Source organism: Hypanus sabinus, unplaced genomic scaffold (genome assembly GCF_030144855.1).
Source record: "Hypanus sabinus isolate sHypSab1 unplaced genomic scaffold, sHypSab1.hap1 scaffold_512, whole genome shotgun sequence".
Classification (NCBI taxonomy): Eukaryota; Metazoa; Chordata; class Chondrichthyes; order Myliobatiformes; family Dasyatidae; genus Hypanus; species Hypanus sabinus.
Window position 1 is genome coordinate 317,317 of NW_026781376.1, and position 20,177 is coordinate 337,493.

At 46.9% G+C, this 20,177-nt stretch overlaps 2 protein-coding genes across 2 annotated transcripts; both read left to right on the forward strand.

Annotated features, from left to right (window-relative positions):
• Window positions 1-812: 812 nt before the first annotated feature.
• Window positions 813-16,918, forward strand: LOC132389241 (uncharacterized). The gene is made up of 5 exons (XM_059961735.1): window positions 813-1,108; window positions 2,941-3,107; window positions 4,008-4,179; window positions 4,276-4,341; window positions 16,171-16,918. The coding sequence occupies exons 1-5, from the start codon at window positions 850-852 to the stop codon at window positions 16,587-16,589; spliced, it is 1,083 nt and encodes a 360-aa protein (XP_059817718.1). The 5' UTR covers window positions 813-849; the 3' UTR covers window positions 16,590-16,918.
• A 380-nt stretch (window positions 16,919-17,298) lies between these two features.
• LOC132389240 (NLR family CARD domain-containing protein 3-like) lies at window positions 17,299-19,824 on the forward strand. The gene is made up of 4 exons (XM_059961734.1): window positions 17,299-18,041; window positions 18,636-18,722; window positions 18,879-19,046; window positions 19,183-19,824. Exons 1-4 carry the CDS (start codon window positions 17,365-17,367, stop codon window positions 19,268-19,270), a joined length of 1,020 nt encoding a protein of 339 aa, XP_059817717.1. The 5' UTR covers window positions 17,299-17,364; the 3' UTR covers window positions 19,271-19,824.
• The last annotated feature ends 353 nt before the right edge of the window (window positions 19,825-20,177 follow it).

Here is a 20,177-nt window from a genome sequence, read left to right on the forward strand (position 1 = left end):
CTCACCTGGAAGGATAGGTCACGTGGGATTCTCGTGGAGCTGGTGAGCTGGATTCACACCGGGTTCAATGACAGAAAGCAGAGGGTGATGACTGAAGATGCATTTAACGAATGGATGTCCGTGACGAGTGGGAAGTGCATGTCAGTGTCGAGGCCTCGTTAATTAGATATTCATGACATTGATTTGTATATGATTGTACATGGCATGGTTAGAAAGTTTGATATTAAATTCAGGAGTCTGCTTCATATTGCAACAGGTTACAATGACTTTTCCCAACTTGCTGTTTCGGATGTATGGCGGGTCTACATTGTGCTTAACAAGGTACCATTAACCTATCTGATAATAGCCAGGTGATATGACCAAAGAAATCTTGACCGAGTTTAGATGATAATAATGGTCTTAAAGTTCTGCCGGAGATAGCATAGTGGTTCAGAACAAGATGCCATGATGCTATGTGTGAGATTGCATTGTTCAGGATGTCAGAGTGATTCTATATAGACTCAAACCATGCATTGCCACTGGTGTCAATGCCAGGGGATGAAAAACTGAAAGGAGATGGTGAGAATCAGGTGTGACTGAGAAATCTGTATAATTCAGTGACGAGAGGAATGGATGTCCCATTAATCGGCAGAAATGTTTCAACCCACACTGCTGTAACGGCTGTCCATTACTCACCATAGCGCCACCAGTGGTAGGAGGGCCAAAGCAGTGGGCGCTGTCTGCTCAACCTGCCTTGCCATTGCATTGACACATCACTGCCGGTCGAGGACACAAGATTGGCTCCGAAAAGGGAATTGTGTGCAATATAGCACGTAGGTACCCCGGAAGTCCCGGCACGTTGTACAATAGATGGAGAGAGCGGAAATCGATGGGCTCAGCTGGATCAGGCCCTGTCAAGGCTTCAGTGGACAGGCCCAAGATGTTTGGAAGTGTTTGCCTCAGTTTAAAAACAAAACAGTGTTCTCCTGTAAACCCCAATTAATGTTTGACCCTCCTGTTATTTGTTTTGTTACAGAGAAACAAAAGCTGATCACACCTGTCCTCACAATGGGTCAATGCGCCGGCAGGCGAGGACTTCCAGTGTCGTCAACATCGGGAAAGGACACGGGTATGTTGGCGAATTATTTTAATTTATAAATACTCTGCTGATTCTGCGGCTGTATTTAATTCAATATTGGGAATTCTTGACCAATTTGTTTCTTCAATTTTAATATTCAAATCACTTTCCCATTTTTGTCTTGACTTATGGACTCCTTGCTTAATTACCTGTCTTTGAATCAAATTATACATGCAAGATATAAATTATTTGATATTTCCTTTTTGAATTAAAATTTCTATTTCATTAGATTTCGGCAATAACATTGTTTGACCTAATTTTTCTCTTAAATAAGCCTTTAATTGAAAGTAACAAAATAAAGTGTTGTTTGATATTTTATATTTATTCTTTAATTGATCAAATGACATTAATATTGCAGTTACTTGGAAATCGGATACACATTTAAGTATAGATTCTTGGAAGAAAGAAATCTATGGTTGTATTCCATTAGAAAAAAATACTTATAATTTAAGAGATAAATATGAAACATTTTTGAAAATTTGGAGCCCTTATTTACAAAAGACAGGATTAAATATATAGATGCTCTGAAGATGAAACAATTGGTTATTAGGGGAAAGAAATAAATATACATATTAAAGTTATTACGAATTCCATGGAGCATGTGGAGATCTTCCAACAACCAGGCATTCATTCATTCATTCATTCATTCTTTCTTTCTTTCTTTCTTTCTTTCTTTCTTTCTTTCTTTCTTTCTTTCTTTCTTTCTTTCTTTCTTTCTTTCTTTCTTTCTTTCTTTCTTTCTTTCTTTCTTTCTTTCTTTCTTTCTTTCTTTCTTTCTTTCTTTCTTTCTTTCTTTCTTTCTTTCTTTCTTTCTTTCTTTCTTTCTTTCTTTCTTTCTTTCTTTCTTTCTTTCTTTCTTTTCTTTTTTCTATAGGGCAGTTAGGGGGGAGGGGTTAAGGGGAGGGGGTATGGGTTATATACATTGTTTTTTCATACTTTGTAACCATTTAAAAATGCAATAAATAAAGTTTAAAAAAAAAATAAATATTGAGAATTCACAAAGTGTTTGTGAAAACTGATCAGAGAGATAAGAGAGAGAGTTAACATTTCTGGGGGAAATACAGTCAAACGTAGAAGGTGTACAATTACCGTCTGCTGCTGCTCCTCTAACAGATCGTGATGCACATTAAAATAGCGAGTTACTCTAGATGACATGGCATTCTGCAGATGCTGAAAGTTTTGGGCAATAAAAAGACACAAAAAATATTGGCAGAACTCAGCAGGTCAGGCAGCATCCATGGAGAGTAATAAAGATTTGACATTTCGGATGAGGACCACAATGAATGGAAGGTAACGTGGCAATATCTAGAATTTCTGATCCCTCATTTCCAGTCCGATGAAGGGCCTTGGCCCGAAATGTTGATTGCTTATTCTCCTCCACAGATGCTGCCTGACATGCTGAGTACCTAAAGCATTTTATGAGATTCTCCAGAGATTTACTGAGGAAGGGATTGACCAGGCAGGCAGACAGTAACCCAGAGCAAAGCCATGGTGATGGGCAGCACCAGGGGAGTGATGACGCTGGGTTACTATATTCTTAGGAATAAGTAGAGTCCTTTCCAAACAGAGAGGGATATTCCTGGGGACACGAAAGAGCAGCCTTCAACAGATGAAACTATACCCGCTCCTACAACACCGGCGCCACCGATCCCCCGGCCAAAGCCCGTTCCACCCCACCTCTCCCCCCCCCCCCCCCCCCCACATCCCCATCCCCATATACATATATTTCGGACTGTGTTTGGTGATCTTTAGGTTCCAACGATAAAGTTACTGTCCAGTATGAGGTCCGTAATTTCTTTAATGCTCCTCATGTTCCTTCACAGGTCCGGGCTCAGTGATCACCGAGCTCCTGGCAAGCTGGGATGATTTCCAGCTGCTGCAGTTGACAGACTTCTACCGGGACAGGCTGGAGCAGGCGATGGAAGGACGGGTTCACGGAGTGAGCCTGGCGTTAAAGGCTGAGAAACAGTTCAGCGGAGAGGAACATCGGGTGAGTGGGAGGGAGAATGGGTTTGAATTTTCCCACATCACAGGACTGATGGCTGTTGGAACTGACTCAACGGATATGAAATTAGATAAAAGAACAACTGGGAAATAAATACTCCACATGCAATCCGGATCATGTGAATCTGAACCAGATATGGAAAGAGTTGAAAAGAACCCACGGACTGGTGGGGAGCTGCTCGATGTTCAGAGTGAGTAACAGCATTAATTGCAAATATGACAGGAAGTTTCAATCTGTGAAAAATGTACAGAGTGACGGCAGGATGTCAGTGAGAACCGGGACATCATCAGTGAATGTCACAGGAGCCTGGGTGTGTTCAGTTCTGGGTGGAGATAATTCTGTTACAATCTGTGACTCCATGCAGTGTGAATCGGGGAACATTGCCATGTTGTAACGTGTAATCACTGAGAAAACCTCTACTGGAAAAGGGAAGTGAAAGGTGTCAGATGTCACCCAGTAATCCGCTGTCATGTTGGACACTGGCGGACTGAGGAGATGAATCACATCATAAGTTCTGCAACTTCTCTGAGGCTGTTCATTCTGTTATATAAAATAAAATCATCCAGTTTTATTTCTTCCTCTGTGATCGTTATTTTATGGTGTCTGTTTTACACCGTCAAATCCAGTGAGGGATTATTTATGGAATTGGAGCCACGTCAATGAAGCGGTCACAGACCAGCCAGGATCTCATTGACTGGTGGACCAGGTTCACAGTGAATGTCCCTCCCTGTGCTCTGCACTCAGAATGTACAGTCCATGTCCAGACTGGTTCAGCACCCGTCCGGGTGACTGCTCAGTCTGATCCCGTTACACAGCACATCATTTACTTCTCATTCTCTGTGTGAATCTGTCAGTCGCCAATATGTTCACTGTTACTCTTCACAGAAAATTTCTGATCTCGCTGATAAGGGAGAGCGGGCGGACAGTTCTAAACTCCTCCTGAGCCTGGTGATGGAGAAAGGCTCCCGTGCCCAGAGGGTGATGTGGGAAACCTTTGTGAAAATGTGGAATGATGTTCCAATGTTGGACAAAATACTGAACGAAATACAGATATATGGTGAGAAAATATCAGAGATTAATTCAAATTTGGATTGAATATAGCACACTTTAAAATTTTACACATCATTCCCTCAATGTGTTTAAATTCAAACAGGTTGTGATCACTCCCATCGATCAAACACCGCTCAAGGTTTAATCAAGGTTCTCAGTGAGCTGAAAGGTAAGTGAACGTGCATTGAACATTGAAGAGTATAACACAGGAATAGGTCATTAGTCATATAATATTGTGCCGAACCAGCTGAGAGGTAAATCTACATAGCCGAACTCTAATCTCTCCTTCCTGCACCATGTCCATACTCCTTCATCTTCCTTACATCCATGTGTATATCCAAACGTCTCTAAAAAGCTTCTAATAATTTGTCTCTATCACCTTACCGGGCAGTGCGGTCCATGCAGCCACGGCTCTCTGATGAATAAAAAGCTCTCCCTCACATCCTACTTCATTCTACAGTATCTCACCTTCAATACATTCCCTCTGGTAAAAGACATTTCAACCGCGACAAACTGGTGATCGCTGTCCACTCTATCTCTGCCTCTCATAATATTCTCAACCTGTGTCAGAGCTCCCCTCGGTCTCCGACGATCCAGAGCAAACAATCTAACTTCATCCAGCCTCTCATCATAGCACATGCCCTCTGATCCAGGCAGCATCCCGGTAAACCTCTTCTGCTCCCTCTCTAAAGCCTCAACATCCCTCCGGTAGTGGGGCGGTATGCAATAGCCCAGAGCAGAGTTCATTAAGTTGAAACTTGACCTCTGTTTCCGCCAACGGTTGTAATTTGCGTACGGCGGTTAGGTTGTTGAGCCACAGGGATCTGACCAGGTAAATATGGGCACTGTGACAGAGAACACAGTGAGACACATGGAAGCATGTTTCTTAGAGCAAATGTTTTCAAATGTCATTTTGAGGAAAGAGGCAGAGAGCTGGCGAGTTTGAGGAAATTGTTCACACCGCTCCAGGGCCTACAAGAGTCTACGTGGAGAAAGGGAGAGGGGGATATGGAAAATGGAATTAAAAACTTATATTTCTTCACACAAGATGCCAAAATCTTCTCTTGACAGCCACGGCCCTCTCCTGAACAGACTCTTTCTTAACCGTTTTCTAAACTTCCCCCAGCAGATTATCTTTTCTTAGAGTTCCAGTCACAGAATAGTAACAATCGCAACACTTTAATTAGAAAATCAGGTGACATCCCAACTGGTCTGTTCAACCACAGAGCAGAATGTGAATACATTGTGTTCACATCTACACCCCCTAGTGCAAACACTGCTACGGTGTTAGAGAGGGTGAGATTGGGGGACATATTCCTCAGCTCAGTCCACAGAAGCTGGAATTCCTGTCTGCTGGTGTTGTGCGCTGGACACTGTGGAAGGGTGAGAGATGGGAATTAGGACAGAGAAACCAAGGGTTATGGGATCGCAGCAAGGAAGGTGAAAATGACTGAAAATATCTCTAAATAATATTGCAATTCGTTAAACTGCGACCGTCTGGATGGAAAGCTCACTACATCTACACTACACTACTGTGAAAACGGAGCCCGGGGCAGTTCCTGGGCTCAAGACATTGTGAGGCTTCATCACTGCAGACTGAGTTAGATCACTCAACTGCACATTTAACAGAGGAGAGAGCTTAGGAAAGACAAACATCACAAAACTTATTAATATTGCATCAGCCCATGTTTTACCTGATTATTCAAAGCTCTCAACAGAAATATAAGGAACCTCGGCCAGAACCCTGGTACTGTCTCTCTCAATTACAAGAACAAATTCCAAAGATGATAATTTAAATATGGGACCAGAGTGAGATGAATCAGGATGTTTACAAACTACTCACCTCTGTTAATGCTGTTCCAGTCCACATCATATCAATGAAACCCCTCGGTTTCTCTGCACCATGGGTTTGGTAAATCGCTACAAGCTTTTTGTTCACTATTCCTCATGTTGTTTGCCGAGGGAACAAACACGACAGTGAAATTCCTACAGCCATTTCTGTACATGAAACAGAATCTCTCCATGACTATTGAAGAACAGCATTTCTACCACTGTCATATTCTCTAAAGAAAATATGTCTACAACTAATGTTTTCCTACGCTCCCAATTTCAGCCGAACACTTTGAATGGAGACCCCACACACCCCTGACAGGGGTCAGACACACTGCGAGACGGCACACAATCTCTGAAAGAGTTCCGACACAGTTTGAGACCCCACACACCCCAGAAACGGTCCTGACACACTGTGAGACCCCACACACCCCAGAAACGGTCCTGACACACTGTGAGACCCCACACATCTCTGACATGGTCCTGACACACTGTGAGACCCCACACACCCCAGACACGGTCCTGACACACTGTGAGACCCCACACATCTCTGACATGGTCCTGACACACTGTGAGACCCCACACACCCCAGGCATGGTCCTGACACACTGTGAGACCCCACACATCTCTGACAGGGTTCTGACACAGTTTGAGACCCCACACACCCCAGAAACGGTCCTGACACACTGTGAGACCCCACACATCTCTGACATGGTCCTGACACACTGTGAGACCCCACACACCTCTGACATGGTCCTGATACACTGTGAGACCCCACACACCTCTGACATGGTCCTGATACTCTGTGAGACCCCACACACCACTGGTAAGGTCTTCTCACATTATGAGACCTCACAGATCGCTGGCAGGGTCCAGAAACTCTGTGAGACCCCATATATCGCGAACAGGGTCCTGACACACTTTGAGACCACACTCATCGCTGGCAGGTCCTGACAAACAGCCAGACACCAGACAACCCTGACAGGTTCCGGGCATTCTGTGGGACCACACACACCCCTGACAGGGTCCTGACACATAGTGAATCCCCACCCACTAATGACAGGGTCCTGACACACTGTGAGACCACACACCCCTGACAGGGTCCTGACACACTGTGAGACCCAACACACCCCTGACAGGGTCCTGACACACTGTGAATCCCCACCCACTAATGACAAGGTCCTGACACACTGTGAGACCCCACACATCTCTGACAGGGTTCTGACACAGTTTGAGACCCCACACACACCAGAAACGGTCCTGACACACTGTGAGACCCCACACACTAATGACAGGGTCCTGACACACAGTGAGACCAAACACACCCCTGACAGGGTCCTGACACACTGTGAATCCCCACCCACTAATGACAGGGTCCAAACACACTGTGAGACCCCACAAACACCTGGCAGTGTCCTGACACATTGTGAATCCCCACCCACTAATGACAGGGTCCTGACACAGTGTGAGACCCCACAAACACCTGGCAGGGTCCTGACACACAGTGAGACACCAGACAACCCTGACAGGGTCCTGACACATTGTGAATCCCCACCCACTAATGACAGGGTCCTGACACACTGTGAGACCACACACGCCCCTGACAGGGTCCTGACACATTGTGAATCACCACCCACTAATGACAGGGTCCTGACATACTGTGAGACCCCACAAACACCTGGCAGGGTCCTGACACATTGTGAATCACCACCCACTGATGACAGGGTCCTGACACACTGTGAGACCCCACAAACACCTGGCAGGGTCCTGACACACTGTGAATCCCCACCCACTAATGACAGGGTCCTGACATACTGTGAGAACCCACAAACACCTGACAGGTTCCTGACACACAGTGAGACCACACGGACACCCAGCAAGTTGCTGATACATAGAGAGACCCACGCACTCCTTACAGGATCCTGTCACGCTGTGAGACCCCACACACCCCTGACAGGGTTCCGACACAGACACCCCACACACCCCTCGCAGATTCCTGACACACTGTGAATCCCCACCCACTAATGACAGGGTCCTGACACACAGTGAGACCACACACCCCTGACAGGGTCCTGACACATTGTGAATCCCCACCCACTAATGACAGGGTCCTGACATACTGTGAGACCCCACAAACATCTGGCAGGGTCCTGACACATTGTGAGAACCCACAAACACCTGGCAGGGTCCTGACACATTGTGAATCCCCACCCACTAATGACAGGGTCCTGACACACTGTGAATCCCCACCCACTAATGACAGGGTCCTGACACACTGTGAGACCCAACACACCCCTGACAGGGTCCTGACACACTGTGAATCCCCACCCACTAATGACAAGGTCCTGACACACTGTGAGACCCCACAAACACCTGGCAGGGTCCTGACACATTGTGAATCCCCACCCACTAATGACAGGGTCCTGACACACTGTGAATCCCCACCCACTAATGACAGTGTCCTGACACACTGTGAGACCCAACACACCCCTGACAGGGTCCTGACACACTGTGAATCCCCACCCACTAATGACAGGGTCCAAACACACTGTGAGACCCCACAAACACCTGGCAGGGTCCTGACACACAGTGAGACCACACAGACACCTGGCAGGGTCCTGACACTCAGTGAAACACCAGACAACCCTGACAGGGTCCTGACACACTGTGAGACCCCACAAACACCTGGCAGTGTCCTGACACATTGTGAATCCCCACCCACTAATGACAGGGTCCTGACACAGTGTGAGACCCCACAAACACCTGGCAGGGTCCTGACACACAGTGAGACACCAGACAACCCTGACAGGGTCCTGACACATTGTGAATCCCCACCCACTAATGACAGGGTCCTGACATACTGTGAGACCCCACAAACACCTGGCAGGGTCCTGACACATTGTGAATCACCACCCACTAATGACAGGGTCCTGACACACTGTGAGACCCCACAAACACCTGGCAGGGTCCTGACACACTGTGAATCCCCACCCACTAATGACAGGGTCCTGACATACTGTGAGAACCCACAAACACCTGACAGGTTCCTGACACACAGTGAGACCACACGGACACCCAGCAAGTTGCTGATACATAGAGAGACCCACGCACTCCTTACAGGATCCTGTCACGCTGTGAGACCCCACACACCCCTGACAGGGTTCCGACACAGACACCCCACACACCCCTCGCAGATTCCTGACACACTGTGAATCCCCACCCACTAATGACAGGGTCCTGACACACAGTGAGACCCCACAAACACCTGACAGGTTCCTGACACACAGTGAAACCACACGGACACCCAGCAAGTTGCTGATACATAGAGAGACCCACGCACTCCTGACAGGATCCTGTCACGCTGTGAGACCCCACACACCCCTGACAGGGTTCCGACACAGACACCCCACACACCCCTCGCAGATTCCTGACACACTGGGAGACCCCACACAGACCTGACAGGTTCCAGGTACACTAGGAGACCCCCACACACGTCTGAAAGCGTCCTGATACACTGAATCCCCACACACACCTGACTGGTTCCTGACACACTGTCAGACAGCTCATGCCCCTGACAGGGTCCGGACACACTGTGAATCCCCACCCACTAATGACAGGGTCCTGACATACTGTGGGACCCCACACACCTCAGACAGTGTCCCAACACACCGTGAGACACCACTCACCACTGACAGGGTCCTGACACATTGTGAAGCCCCTAACACCACTGACAGGGCCCTGACACACTATGACACCCCACACACCCCTGACAGGGTCCAGACACGCCGTTAGACACCACACAACCTTGGCAAGGTCCTGATGCACTGTGAGTCTCCACACACCCCTGACAGGGTCCGGACATGCTTTTAGACACCACAGATCCTTGGCAAGGTCCTGATGCACTGTGAGTCCACACACCCCTGACAGGGTCCAGACAAGCCTTTAGACACCACACAACCTTGGCAAGGTCCTGATGCACTGTGAGTCTCCACACACCCCTGACAGGGTCCAGACACGCCTTTGGACACCACACAACCTTCGCAAGGTCCTGATGCACTGTGAGTCTCCACACACCCCTGACCGGGTCCAGACACGCCGTCAGACACAACACCACCTTGGCAAGGTCCTGATGCACTGTGAGTCTCCACACACCCCTGACAGGGTCCAGACACGCCGTTAGACACCACAGAACCTTGGCAAGGTCCTGATGCACTGTGAGTCTCCACACACCCCTGACAGGGTCCAGACACGCCTTTAGACACCACACAACCTTGGCAAGGTCCTGATGCACTGTGAGTCTCCACAGAGCTCTGACAGGTTCCCAGTACTCTGTGAGACCCTACACATCCCTCGCAAGTGTCCTGAGACACTGTGAGACCCCACACGTCCCTAACCGGTTCCCGGCACTCTGTGATACCCTACATGTCCCTGACACACTGAGATCAGATCTTATCAGGGAGGTTATTGTAAATGATCCCTTAGGAGGCAGCTAGGGACTGCATAATAGAATAGGATACGCAATATAATGTAGCAGAAGTGAGAGGAAAGCTAGTTGATTTGGAAGCTTCTAAAATCTAGCAATAGGTAACAAAAAGAAGCATAAAGAAGGGATGAAGACAAAAGAAATAAGTTATAGTCTATCACACAGAAGTTGATGGAGAAACTCAGCACATCTATGGAGAAAGTAGAGTAAACGTTTCGGGCTGAGAACATTCGATGGGACTGGAGATAAAACGTTGAGGAGTCGATTTGAAAGCTGGCGGGCGGGGTGGGAGGGGAGAGAGAAATGCCAGGCGATAGGTGAAATTTGGAGGAGGAGGGATGAGCAAAGAGCGAGGAAGTTGGTTAGTAAAAGAGACAGAAGGCATGGAAGAAAGGAAAATAGTGGTTGGAGAGAGCAAAAGAGGGAGGCGTAGTTGATCTCGGTATGGTCTGTTGTCTCTCGATGAAACCAGTGCCGAGCGTCTGCACTGTGTCCGCCAGAACAAGCCTGATCTCCCAGTGGCCACCCATTTTATTTCCACTTCCCATTCCCATTCCGATACGTCAGTCCATGACATCCTGCACCGTCAGGATAATGCCACACTTGGGTTGGAGGAACAACACCTTTTGAGCAGCGTCCAACCTGATGGCATGAATATCAATTTCTTAAGATTCCAGAAAGGCTTCCTCTCCCCCTTCACCGTTCCCCATGCCCTCGTACGTCTCACATGTTATCCCCTCGCCTGTCCATCGCCTCCCTCTGGTGACCCTCCCCACATTTTTCTTGTTTCCATGGCCTCCTGTCTCTATCAAGAATCAACTTCATACACTTTGCTTCATCCCCTCCCCTCCAAGTTTCACCTATCACCTGTCACTTCACTCTCCCTCCGCCCCCTCCCCCTCCACCTTCCGAATCTACTCCTCAGCTTTTTGTCTCCAGTCCTGCCGAAGGATCTCGAAAGAAAACGTCAGCTGTTCCACAGCTGCTGTCTGGCCTGCTGAGTCCCTCCAACATTTTGTGTGTGTTGCTTGGATTTCCAGCATCTGCAGATTTTCTCTTGTTTGTGGAATTACAGGCCAGTTTGCCTAACCTAAGTGATTGAAGCGTTGGAGTCTATCCTCCTCATATTTTACACCACCACCCAGCTTTGTGTCATCTGCAAATTAGCCAATGTTCCTTTTAATCCCTTCATCTAAATCAGTAATGTATTTTGTAAATAGCTGCGGTCCCAGCACCAACCCTTGTGGTACCCGACGAGTCACTGTCTGCCATTCTGAAAAGTACCCATTAATCCCTGCTCTTTGTTTCCTGACTGCCAATCAATTTTCTATCCATGTAAATACCCTACCCCCAATACCATGTGTTTTAATTTGCCCACTAATCTCCTATATGGAACCTTATCAAAGGCTTTCTATAAGTCCAGGTACACTACATCCACTGGCTCTTTCTTGTCCATTTTCATAGTTAGATCCTCAAAAAATTTCAGAAGATCAGTCAAGCATGATTTCCCCTTCGTAAATACATGCTGACTCGGATCCTGTTACTGCTATCCACATGTGCCGTTATTTCATCTTTTATAATTGACTCCAGCATCTTCCCTACCACTGATGTCTGGCTAACTGGTCTATCATTCCCTGTTTTCTCTCTCCCCTCTTTGTTAAAAAGCGGGGTAACTTTAGCTATCCTCCAATTCTCAGGAACCGATCCTGAATCTATAGAACATTGGAAAATAATTACCAATGCGTCCACGATTTCTAGAGCCACCTCCTTAAGTACCCTGGGATGCAGATCATAAGGCCCTGGGGATTTATCAGCCTTCAGTCCCATCAGACTACCCAACACCTTTTTCTGCATAATGTGAATTTCCTTCAGTCCCTCCATTATCCTATGTCCTCTGGCCACTATTATATTTGGGAGATTGTCTGTGTCTTCCCTAGTGAGGACAGATCCACAGTATCTGTTCAACTCGTCTGACATTTGCTCACTCTTCATAGTAAATTCACCTGTTTCTGCCTTCAAGGGCCCAACTTTAGTTTTAACTAACTTTTTCCTCTTCACATACCTAAAGAAGCTTTTACTATCCTCCTTTATAGTCTCCGCATATTGCCTTTTTTAGTAATCTTTTATTGTTCTTTAAATGTTCCCAGTGCTCTGGCTTCCCGCTCATCTTTGCTATGTTATACTTCTTCTCTCTTATATTTTATACTCTCCTTGACTTCCCTTGTTAGCCACGGTGAGAATCACTGATCCTGCTGCTCCCTCTCAAATTGTAGATTAAAACTTAACATATTATTGTCACAACCTCCTAATGGCTCCTTTACCTAGAGTTCCCTTATCAAATCCGGTTCATTACACAACACTACATCCAGAATTGCCTTCTCCCTGGTAGGCTCCAGCACAAGCTGCTCTGAGAATCCATCTAGAGGCCCTCCACCAACTCCCTTTCTTGGGGTCCAGTACCAATCTGATTTTCCCAGTCTACCTGTACGTTGAAATCCCCCATTACAACTGTAGTATTACCTTTGCAACATGCTAATTTTAGATCTTTATTCAACTTGCACCCTATATCCAGGCTACTATTTGGGGGTCGGTAGATAACTCCCATTAGGGTCTTTTTGCCCTTACAATTTCTCAGTTCTACCCATACTGACTCTACATCTCCTGATTCTATGTCACTCCTTGCAAGGGACTGTATTTCATTCCTCACCAGCAGAGCCACCCCACCCCGTCTGCCCACCTGTCTGTCCTTCCGATAGGATGTATATCCTTGAATATTCATTTCCCTGCCCTGGTCCTCTTGCAGCCATGTCTCTGTTATTCCTACAACATCATACTTACCAACTTCCAACTGAAATTCAAGCTCATCTATATATAATATTTTTAATCCATTACTCCCCTTCTTGTCACATTGGTCCTATTGCACTTGGCCATACTCTCCGATCCCCTCCTGAGCTTTCTGCCCCGTAAATTCTGATGTCTTTCTTAACTTTTCTTATTCACTCTTTCCCTTTAACTCCATCCTTATATTTCCAGTTCGTCTCCTCCCCACACTTATTAGTTTAAACACACGCGTGTTGCAGTGGCAAACCTGCCTGCCAGAATGCTGGTCCCCTGACTGCTAAGGTGCAACCCGTCCCTTTTGTACAATTCATCCTTACCCCGAAACTGATCCAAGTGGTCTAAGAATCTAAAACCCACAGCTCTGCCGGTCGTCTGTCTCTTTGGCTTTGCTTCAGTGCCAATTTTTGACTCGCAGACCCGTCCACCTCTCAGACTGGCAGTGTCTTCTGTCCCAAGCTTCCAAGAGGGTGAACATGATTTCAAGAGGCACATCCCCCGGGGTCTCCTGTACTTCAAGCTTCCATCTCTTCCTCATCGTCGCCCCCGTTCTCTCCTCTGTTATCTTCGGATGTAACGATTTCACTGTAGGTCCTGTCCAGAAAACTCACGTTTTTCCTGGATGAACCTGAGGTCATCCAGTTGCCTCTCCAGTGCCCTAACACGGTCTTTCAGGATCTGAACCTGGACACGCTTTTCACAGTTGTAGCAGCCGGAAACACCATCAGTGTCCCTGACCACCCACATCAGGCAAGCATCACACTGAACCAATTTACCTGTCATCTCTTCACCACCTCTCACCCTCACCAACTGTGGCGTAGTCTCCTCCCTCAGCTTCCTCGCCAAAGACTCGCTCTTTCCTCACAAGGACCTTTCCTCAACAAGGCTGCTCCCCGAGTCAAAGCCGCAAAGCTCAACTCCTTTACTGGCCGCTCCACTTGAGCTACCCCTCTATTTATTTGTCTGAGTTTTTCAAGCTGCTTGGTCACCTGAGCTCGATTGCTCAATCAGCTGCTTTCTGCTGATTCTGAGCTATTCAAATCTTGAATTATCTAATTAACTGCTTTCTGTTAAGATATTCAAATCGTAATTGACTTGATTGCGCAGTCAAACTGCCAAAATCTCTCAAGCCAAAGACTCGCAGTTCCCTCACAAGGCTTTACCCTCGACAAGGCCGCTCCATGAGTCAAAGCCCCAAAGCTCCAGACCTCTACTGGCAGCTTTGCACTGGCCGCTCCACTTGAGCTACCCCTCTATTTATTGGTATCAGTCTTTCAAAACCGCTTGGTCACTTGACCTTGGTTGCCCAATCAGTTGCTTCTGCTGGGCTCCTTTACTGACCGCATTTGTTGATGATACAAAAATTGGCGAAGGGGCAGATAGTGCTGAGGAAGCAATGCGATTGCAGCAAAACTTCGACGAATTGGAAGAGTGTCGCAAATGGATTACAATGTTGGGGAATGAATGATAATGCATTTTGGCAAGAGAAACAATAGGGTGGACTATTATCTAAATGAGGAGAATGCTTAAACATCACAGTGTAATGAGACTTCATGCTGGCTGCTACCAAAATTCCTCGGTCTCTGCTCTCTTTAACTCCCGAGCTGTAAACAACATGGTTTTCAAACGTGTATTTAAAGCCATAGACCAGTGGTCTCTCCCGTTTCCACAGACGTTGGCTGACCTGTACTCACATCTACATTAGCGTCCTTCGACAGCTGTGATGCAGAGGGCAGGCCAACATGCTGCATAACTGTGGCTAACAGGACAACGAGTAGTCAAAACTGTCCAAACGTATCACCGGCACCCCCATCCCACCTCTCATCAGCGACGTATATACAGAACGGCTCTGGAAAAGGGCCAGCAGCGTTAGGAAGGATCCCACCTATCCTGCCTATGGGCTGTTTGCCCCACCCCATGAGGGAGGAAGCAACATAGCATCCACAGCAGGACCACCAGACTCAAAATCAGTTACTTTCCTCAAGCAGTAAGACAGATCAACACATCCACAACTAACAACCGCACCCCACCACCAGAACGATTGAAAAAAAAATACTGAGTTTTCCATTGCATACACTATCTGAGTTTGAGCTTCATCAGAGCCAGAATAACAATTATTTCCTTCTCCTTTACACTCGTGTATATTCAATCTTGGATCTGTTGAGCATTTACAACACAGACTCTTTAAGAGACCCGGTACTGCAGATCTGCCGTCTCGAACCATTTTCTGGACGAACCCAGTGAGCTGAGCATCATCTGTGATGATGGAAGTGGGGGGTGGGTGGATTGTCTGTGGTTTGTGTCAAAATGCTGACTGTCTCAATCTCCTGAACAAGACATTGACATTTTCTCCCCCAGCCACCCAGCCACAGAGCAGATGCTGATCAGCGAATATACTTCTTTGCATTTTGAATCAGTGATGTTGAGAGGGGAGGGGGGAGCTGTGATTCCCCGACCTGTTCCTTTGACAGAATGCCAACGTCCCTTTTCTCTATCTCCACACACACCTCTTCAACAATGGGGATTAAAAGTTTCTTCCACATGAACAGTGATATCTGTGGCTGTAGTGAGAGGGTGTCCAGTACGGGACAGTCGGGGGTCAGTAAACTACCAGGGAAATTCTCATCTTCACAGCACAGTTAATATGGAAATATGATGACCATGTGTTTATCCAGACCAGGCCTCTCTGTTCAGTCAGGGGACTGTTATGCAAATTTACTTTACTGTACGGACATTCATTGATTAATTCAACTAATGCAATAGCTTTGGGCTCACTCTTGTGTGCTTAAATAATAAGTTCTGAGTTGAGACATCTAACAGTTTGAACACTGTCTGTTCCCATTGAAGATGTTCAACAGAAACACATGGAGACTCTGCGGGCACAAACTGAAACACTGAGAGTGAACACGATCCTGATGAGGGAGAAGGTGAAGGTTTTCCACCTGGTTGATCGATACGCTGAGAAATCGTCATTTCTGCTGTTCGAGATCGGAGACTGGTTGAACATGAGCTGCTGGCAAGACGCAGAGACCACGAGCGTTGGAGAGAGAAACATCTCCACGGAGAGATGGAAAAAATCCAGACTGATCAGTTATTCCAGAGCAGCTTTTCCCGAAGTAAATCCGAATCTGGGAGATCAGCAGCAGTGGCCGGAGTCGCGGGGTTTGGGAAAACAACAATGGTACAAAAGATTGTTTATGACTGGGCCACGGGGAAAATATTCCAACAATTCCAGTTTGTCTTTAGTTTCAAATTCCGGGAGTTAAACTCCATTAACTGCAGAACAAACCTGAGGGAACTGATTCTGGATCAGTATCCTTACTTTGGGAATTTCCTGAGAGATGTCTGGAAGAACCCACAGGGATTGTTGTTCATATTCGATGGTTTGGATGAATTCAAACACAGAATCTATTTTGCAGACAAATGGAGAGATACAGAACCTAAACACCAGTGTCCAGATCCTGAGTGGTGGTGTGAAGTGTCTGACATTGTGTACAGTTTAATCCAGGGCAAGCTGCTCCCAGGGTGTTCAGTGCTGGTGTGAAGTGTCTGACATTGTGTACAGTTTAATCCACGGCAAGCTGCTCCCAGGGTGTTCGGTGCTGGTGTGAAGTGTCTGACATTGTGTACAGTTTAATCCAGGGCAAGCTGCTCCCAGGGTGTTCGGTGCTGGTGACCACACGCCCCATTGCGTTACAGTTATTGGAAAAGGCAGAGATCAGGGTCTGGGCAGAAATCCTGGGATTTGCTGGTGAGCAATGGAAGGAATATTTCATGAAGCATTTTGATGATCAGACGGTGGCGGCAGCTGTTTTCAAACATGTGAAGGAGAACGAGATCCTGTATACCATGAGCTACAACCCCTCCTACTGCTGGATCCTCGCACTTGCACTCGGCCCTTTCTTCACACAAAGAGACAGGGACCAACAGCAAATTCCCAAGACCATCACCCAACTGTATTCCTACTGTATTTACAGCATCCTGAAAAACCACAGCCGTGAGATTGAGAACCCCCGTGATGTGTTACTCAGGGTTGGTCAGATGGCCTTCAGAGGAGTGTCCGATAAGAGAACTGTGTTTACAGATGGAGATTTGAACAACTACAATCTGCAGCCATTCCAGTTTCTGTCTGGGTTCCTGATGGAGCTTTTGGGGAGAGAGGATTCTGCCCAGTGCGTGGTGTACACATTCCCACACCTCACCATCCAAGAGTTTACAGCTGCAGTCGCACAATTCCTGACTATACATCCCGGAGATATCCTGAAATTCCTCACTGAAGCCCACAACACGACAGATGGGCGATTTGAGGTATTTCTCCGTTTTGTTGCTGGTCTCTCCTCCCCAATGACAGCTCGAGGTCTGGAGGAGTTTCTGGGTCCATTTCCTCATGAAACAACTTGTCGGGTGATGGACTGGGTGAAGGAGGAGGTTAAACGCCAGAGTGAAAACACATCGAGTGAAGCTGGTAAAAGGAGGCTCCTGAACACATTTCACTACCTGTTTGAGTCTCAGAATCGTGAACTGGCTCAGACCGCACTGGGATCTGTGGAAGAACTTTCATTCAGTGGAATGACACTGACCCCAGTTGACTGCGCGGTCCTATCTCATGTTGTCAGACTCTGTGATACAATAAAACGTCTCGACCTGTCGTACTGCCACATTTTGAGTGAAGGAATCCAGCAGCTGGGACCCTGGCTGCACAAGTTCCAGGTATTGAGGTAACTTAATTTTTCTCTCACTCTGAACTGTGAAATTGTTCCATTGTGTTGTTTCAATGTAAAGGGATTTGGGTAAAACTATAGTGAATATGATTGTGAAGAATTGTGACAAATGCGATCCCCCTTCCTCCTGTGAGATGTCTCTTCCCCAACTCCGTTCCTGCTGTGGAATCTCTCTTCTCCATCCCGCTTCGTCCTGTGGGATCTCTCTTTCACATCCCCCTTCCTCCTTCATGTCCCGTCTTTCCATCCTTTTCCTCAGATGGTGTCATTTCCCACTGACATTTCTCTATTCACAAATCTTCCTCACTTTGGGACTTTCTCCCCTTCAACCCTGTCCCTTCCGATCCACTCACAGGTCAGGAACACTTTCCTAACCATCGCGCAATGAGACAGAATATGAGGAGTTTACAGGGTCACACCGACAGACTAAATTACTGACATCAGTGAATCCCCTGTAACTGGTCAGTGAGGGACATTGACAGTGATGGGAACACTGATCAGTGGTTTACTGAAAGGTTCAATGTTTCCTGAAATAACCGAGTGAGAGAAATTCCTTCAGACCCATTCATTAATTTGTCTGTTTCTGTTTAGTCTTGGGCGGAATGACCTGGGAGATTCAGGAGTGAAACTGGTGTCTGCGGCTCTTGGGAACCCGGAGTGTAAAATACAGACACTGAAGTGAGTACCAGACTGTGGGAGATTGTGTTTACAGACACTGGGTGTCTGACACTGAACATTAATGTGATCAGTAATTGTGTTACTGATAAATTCTGGAAATTTGTACTGCCCCTGTCTCTCTGTGTCCTTCACCCTCACTCTATCTCTCATTTCCAGTCTGAACCATGTCGAACTTACAGATTCTGGTGCTGAGGATCTCGCCTCCGCTCTCAGTACAAACCGATCACTGATAGAGCTGGACCTGGGATGGAACCCGCTCACAGACCAGTCTGTCCCTGCTCTCCGCCGGCTCATACTGACCCACCCGAGTCTGGAGCAGATCATGTGAGTGTCTGTGTTAATGTTCAATGTGATAAAAATTTCATCAGATCCGCGGGTTTTCTGGTACCCCAGTACTCTGTTACTGACACGGTTATATAATCTGGTTTCTTTTTCATCTTTATTTTTCCATCCGTTTCAGGCTGGCAGTGAATAATTTCAGTGGGACTGGGGAGAATGAACTGGAGTCTCTACAGGAGTCTAGACCCGGACTGAGAGTGTACCTGTAAACGTCTGAATGTGTGAATATACCCGTCCACAAGATGGAGACAATTTGGCCGATCCCCCCCCCCCCCCTTAACTCCCGCCCTTATCTTACCGCACTCCAGAAGCAATTCGCAAGGGTTCAGAAATGACCCTGGATCTGCGGTGATCTGGGACACGGACCTGAAGTGTGATTTGATAATCATCAGTTCCGTGATGCAGAGTGACAGTGAGAAATGGGACTGATTATTCAAACTGCCCCTGGTTGTCGCCGGTCAGTTAATTGTGTGTGACTGTGAGTGAGTCGGTACCAGCTTATTTATTCCCGCACGTCAGCAGCTCACAAATCGATTAATTTACATTTGTCGATGAAATCAATAAACCACTGTAACATCCTGTCTTCGTTTCGGACAAGTTTTATTTGAAGTTTATGCTGTCCCCCACACCCTGGGTGCCCAGGATCTCATCTCCACCCAGCCCCCTTGCTGGGAAACTCACCCCCTCCTTACACTCCACAAAGAAAGGGAGGGGGGACAGAGAGAGAGCTGGCCTTATTTGGCAGTCCTGCATTTCTTTCCGCTAGGAGGGGAATGCTAACGACATGGATATCTTAAGGACAGAGCAGGAGTTGAAAACGTCAGTATACGGAGCGGATTCTGTACATGGCAGAATATATTCTGTTAAATCATGCCAGTATTTCTCAGAGACAAACGTGTTGGTGGTTGCGCTCATAACTCACAAAACAGCGAGTGGCAGCCTGAACAGCCAATTGTATTCCTACAGCTAATTGAACTCCACAATATTTCAAAATCTAACTGTTCCTCAGGTGGATTCAACAGCGGCTTTGCCCGTCATTAAGGTTTAAAAGTCCACAGCACGGGCAGGAAATTCTATTCATATACATTTGAAGAAATGTAATAGGGACATTTATGC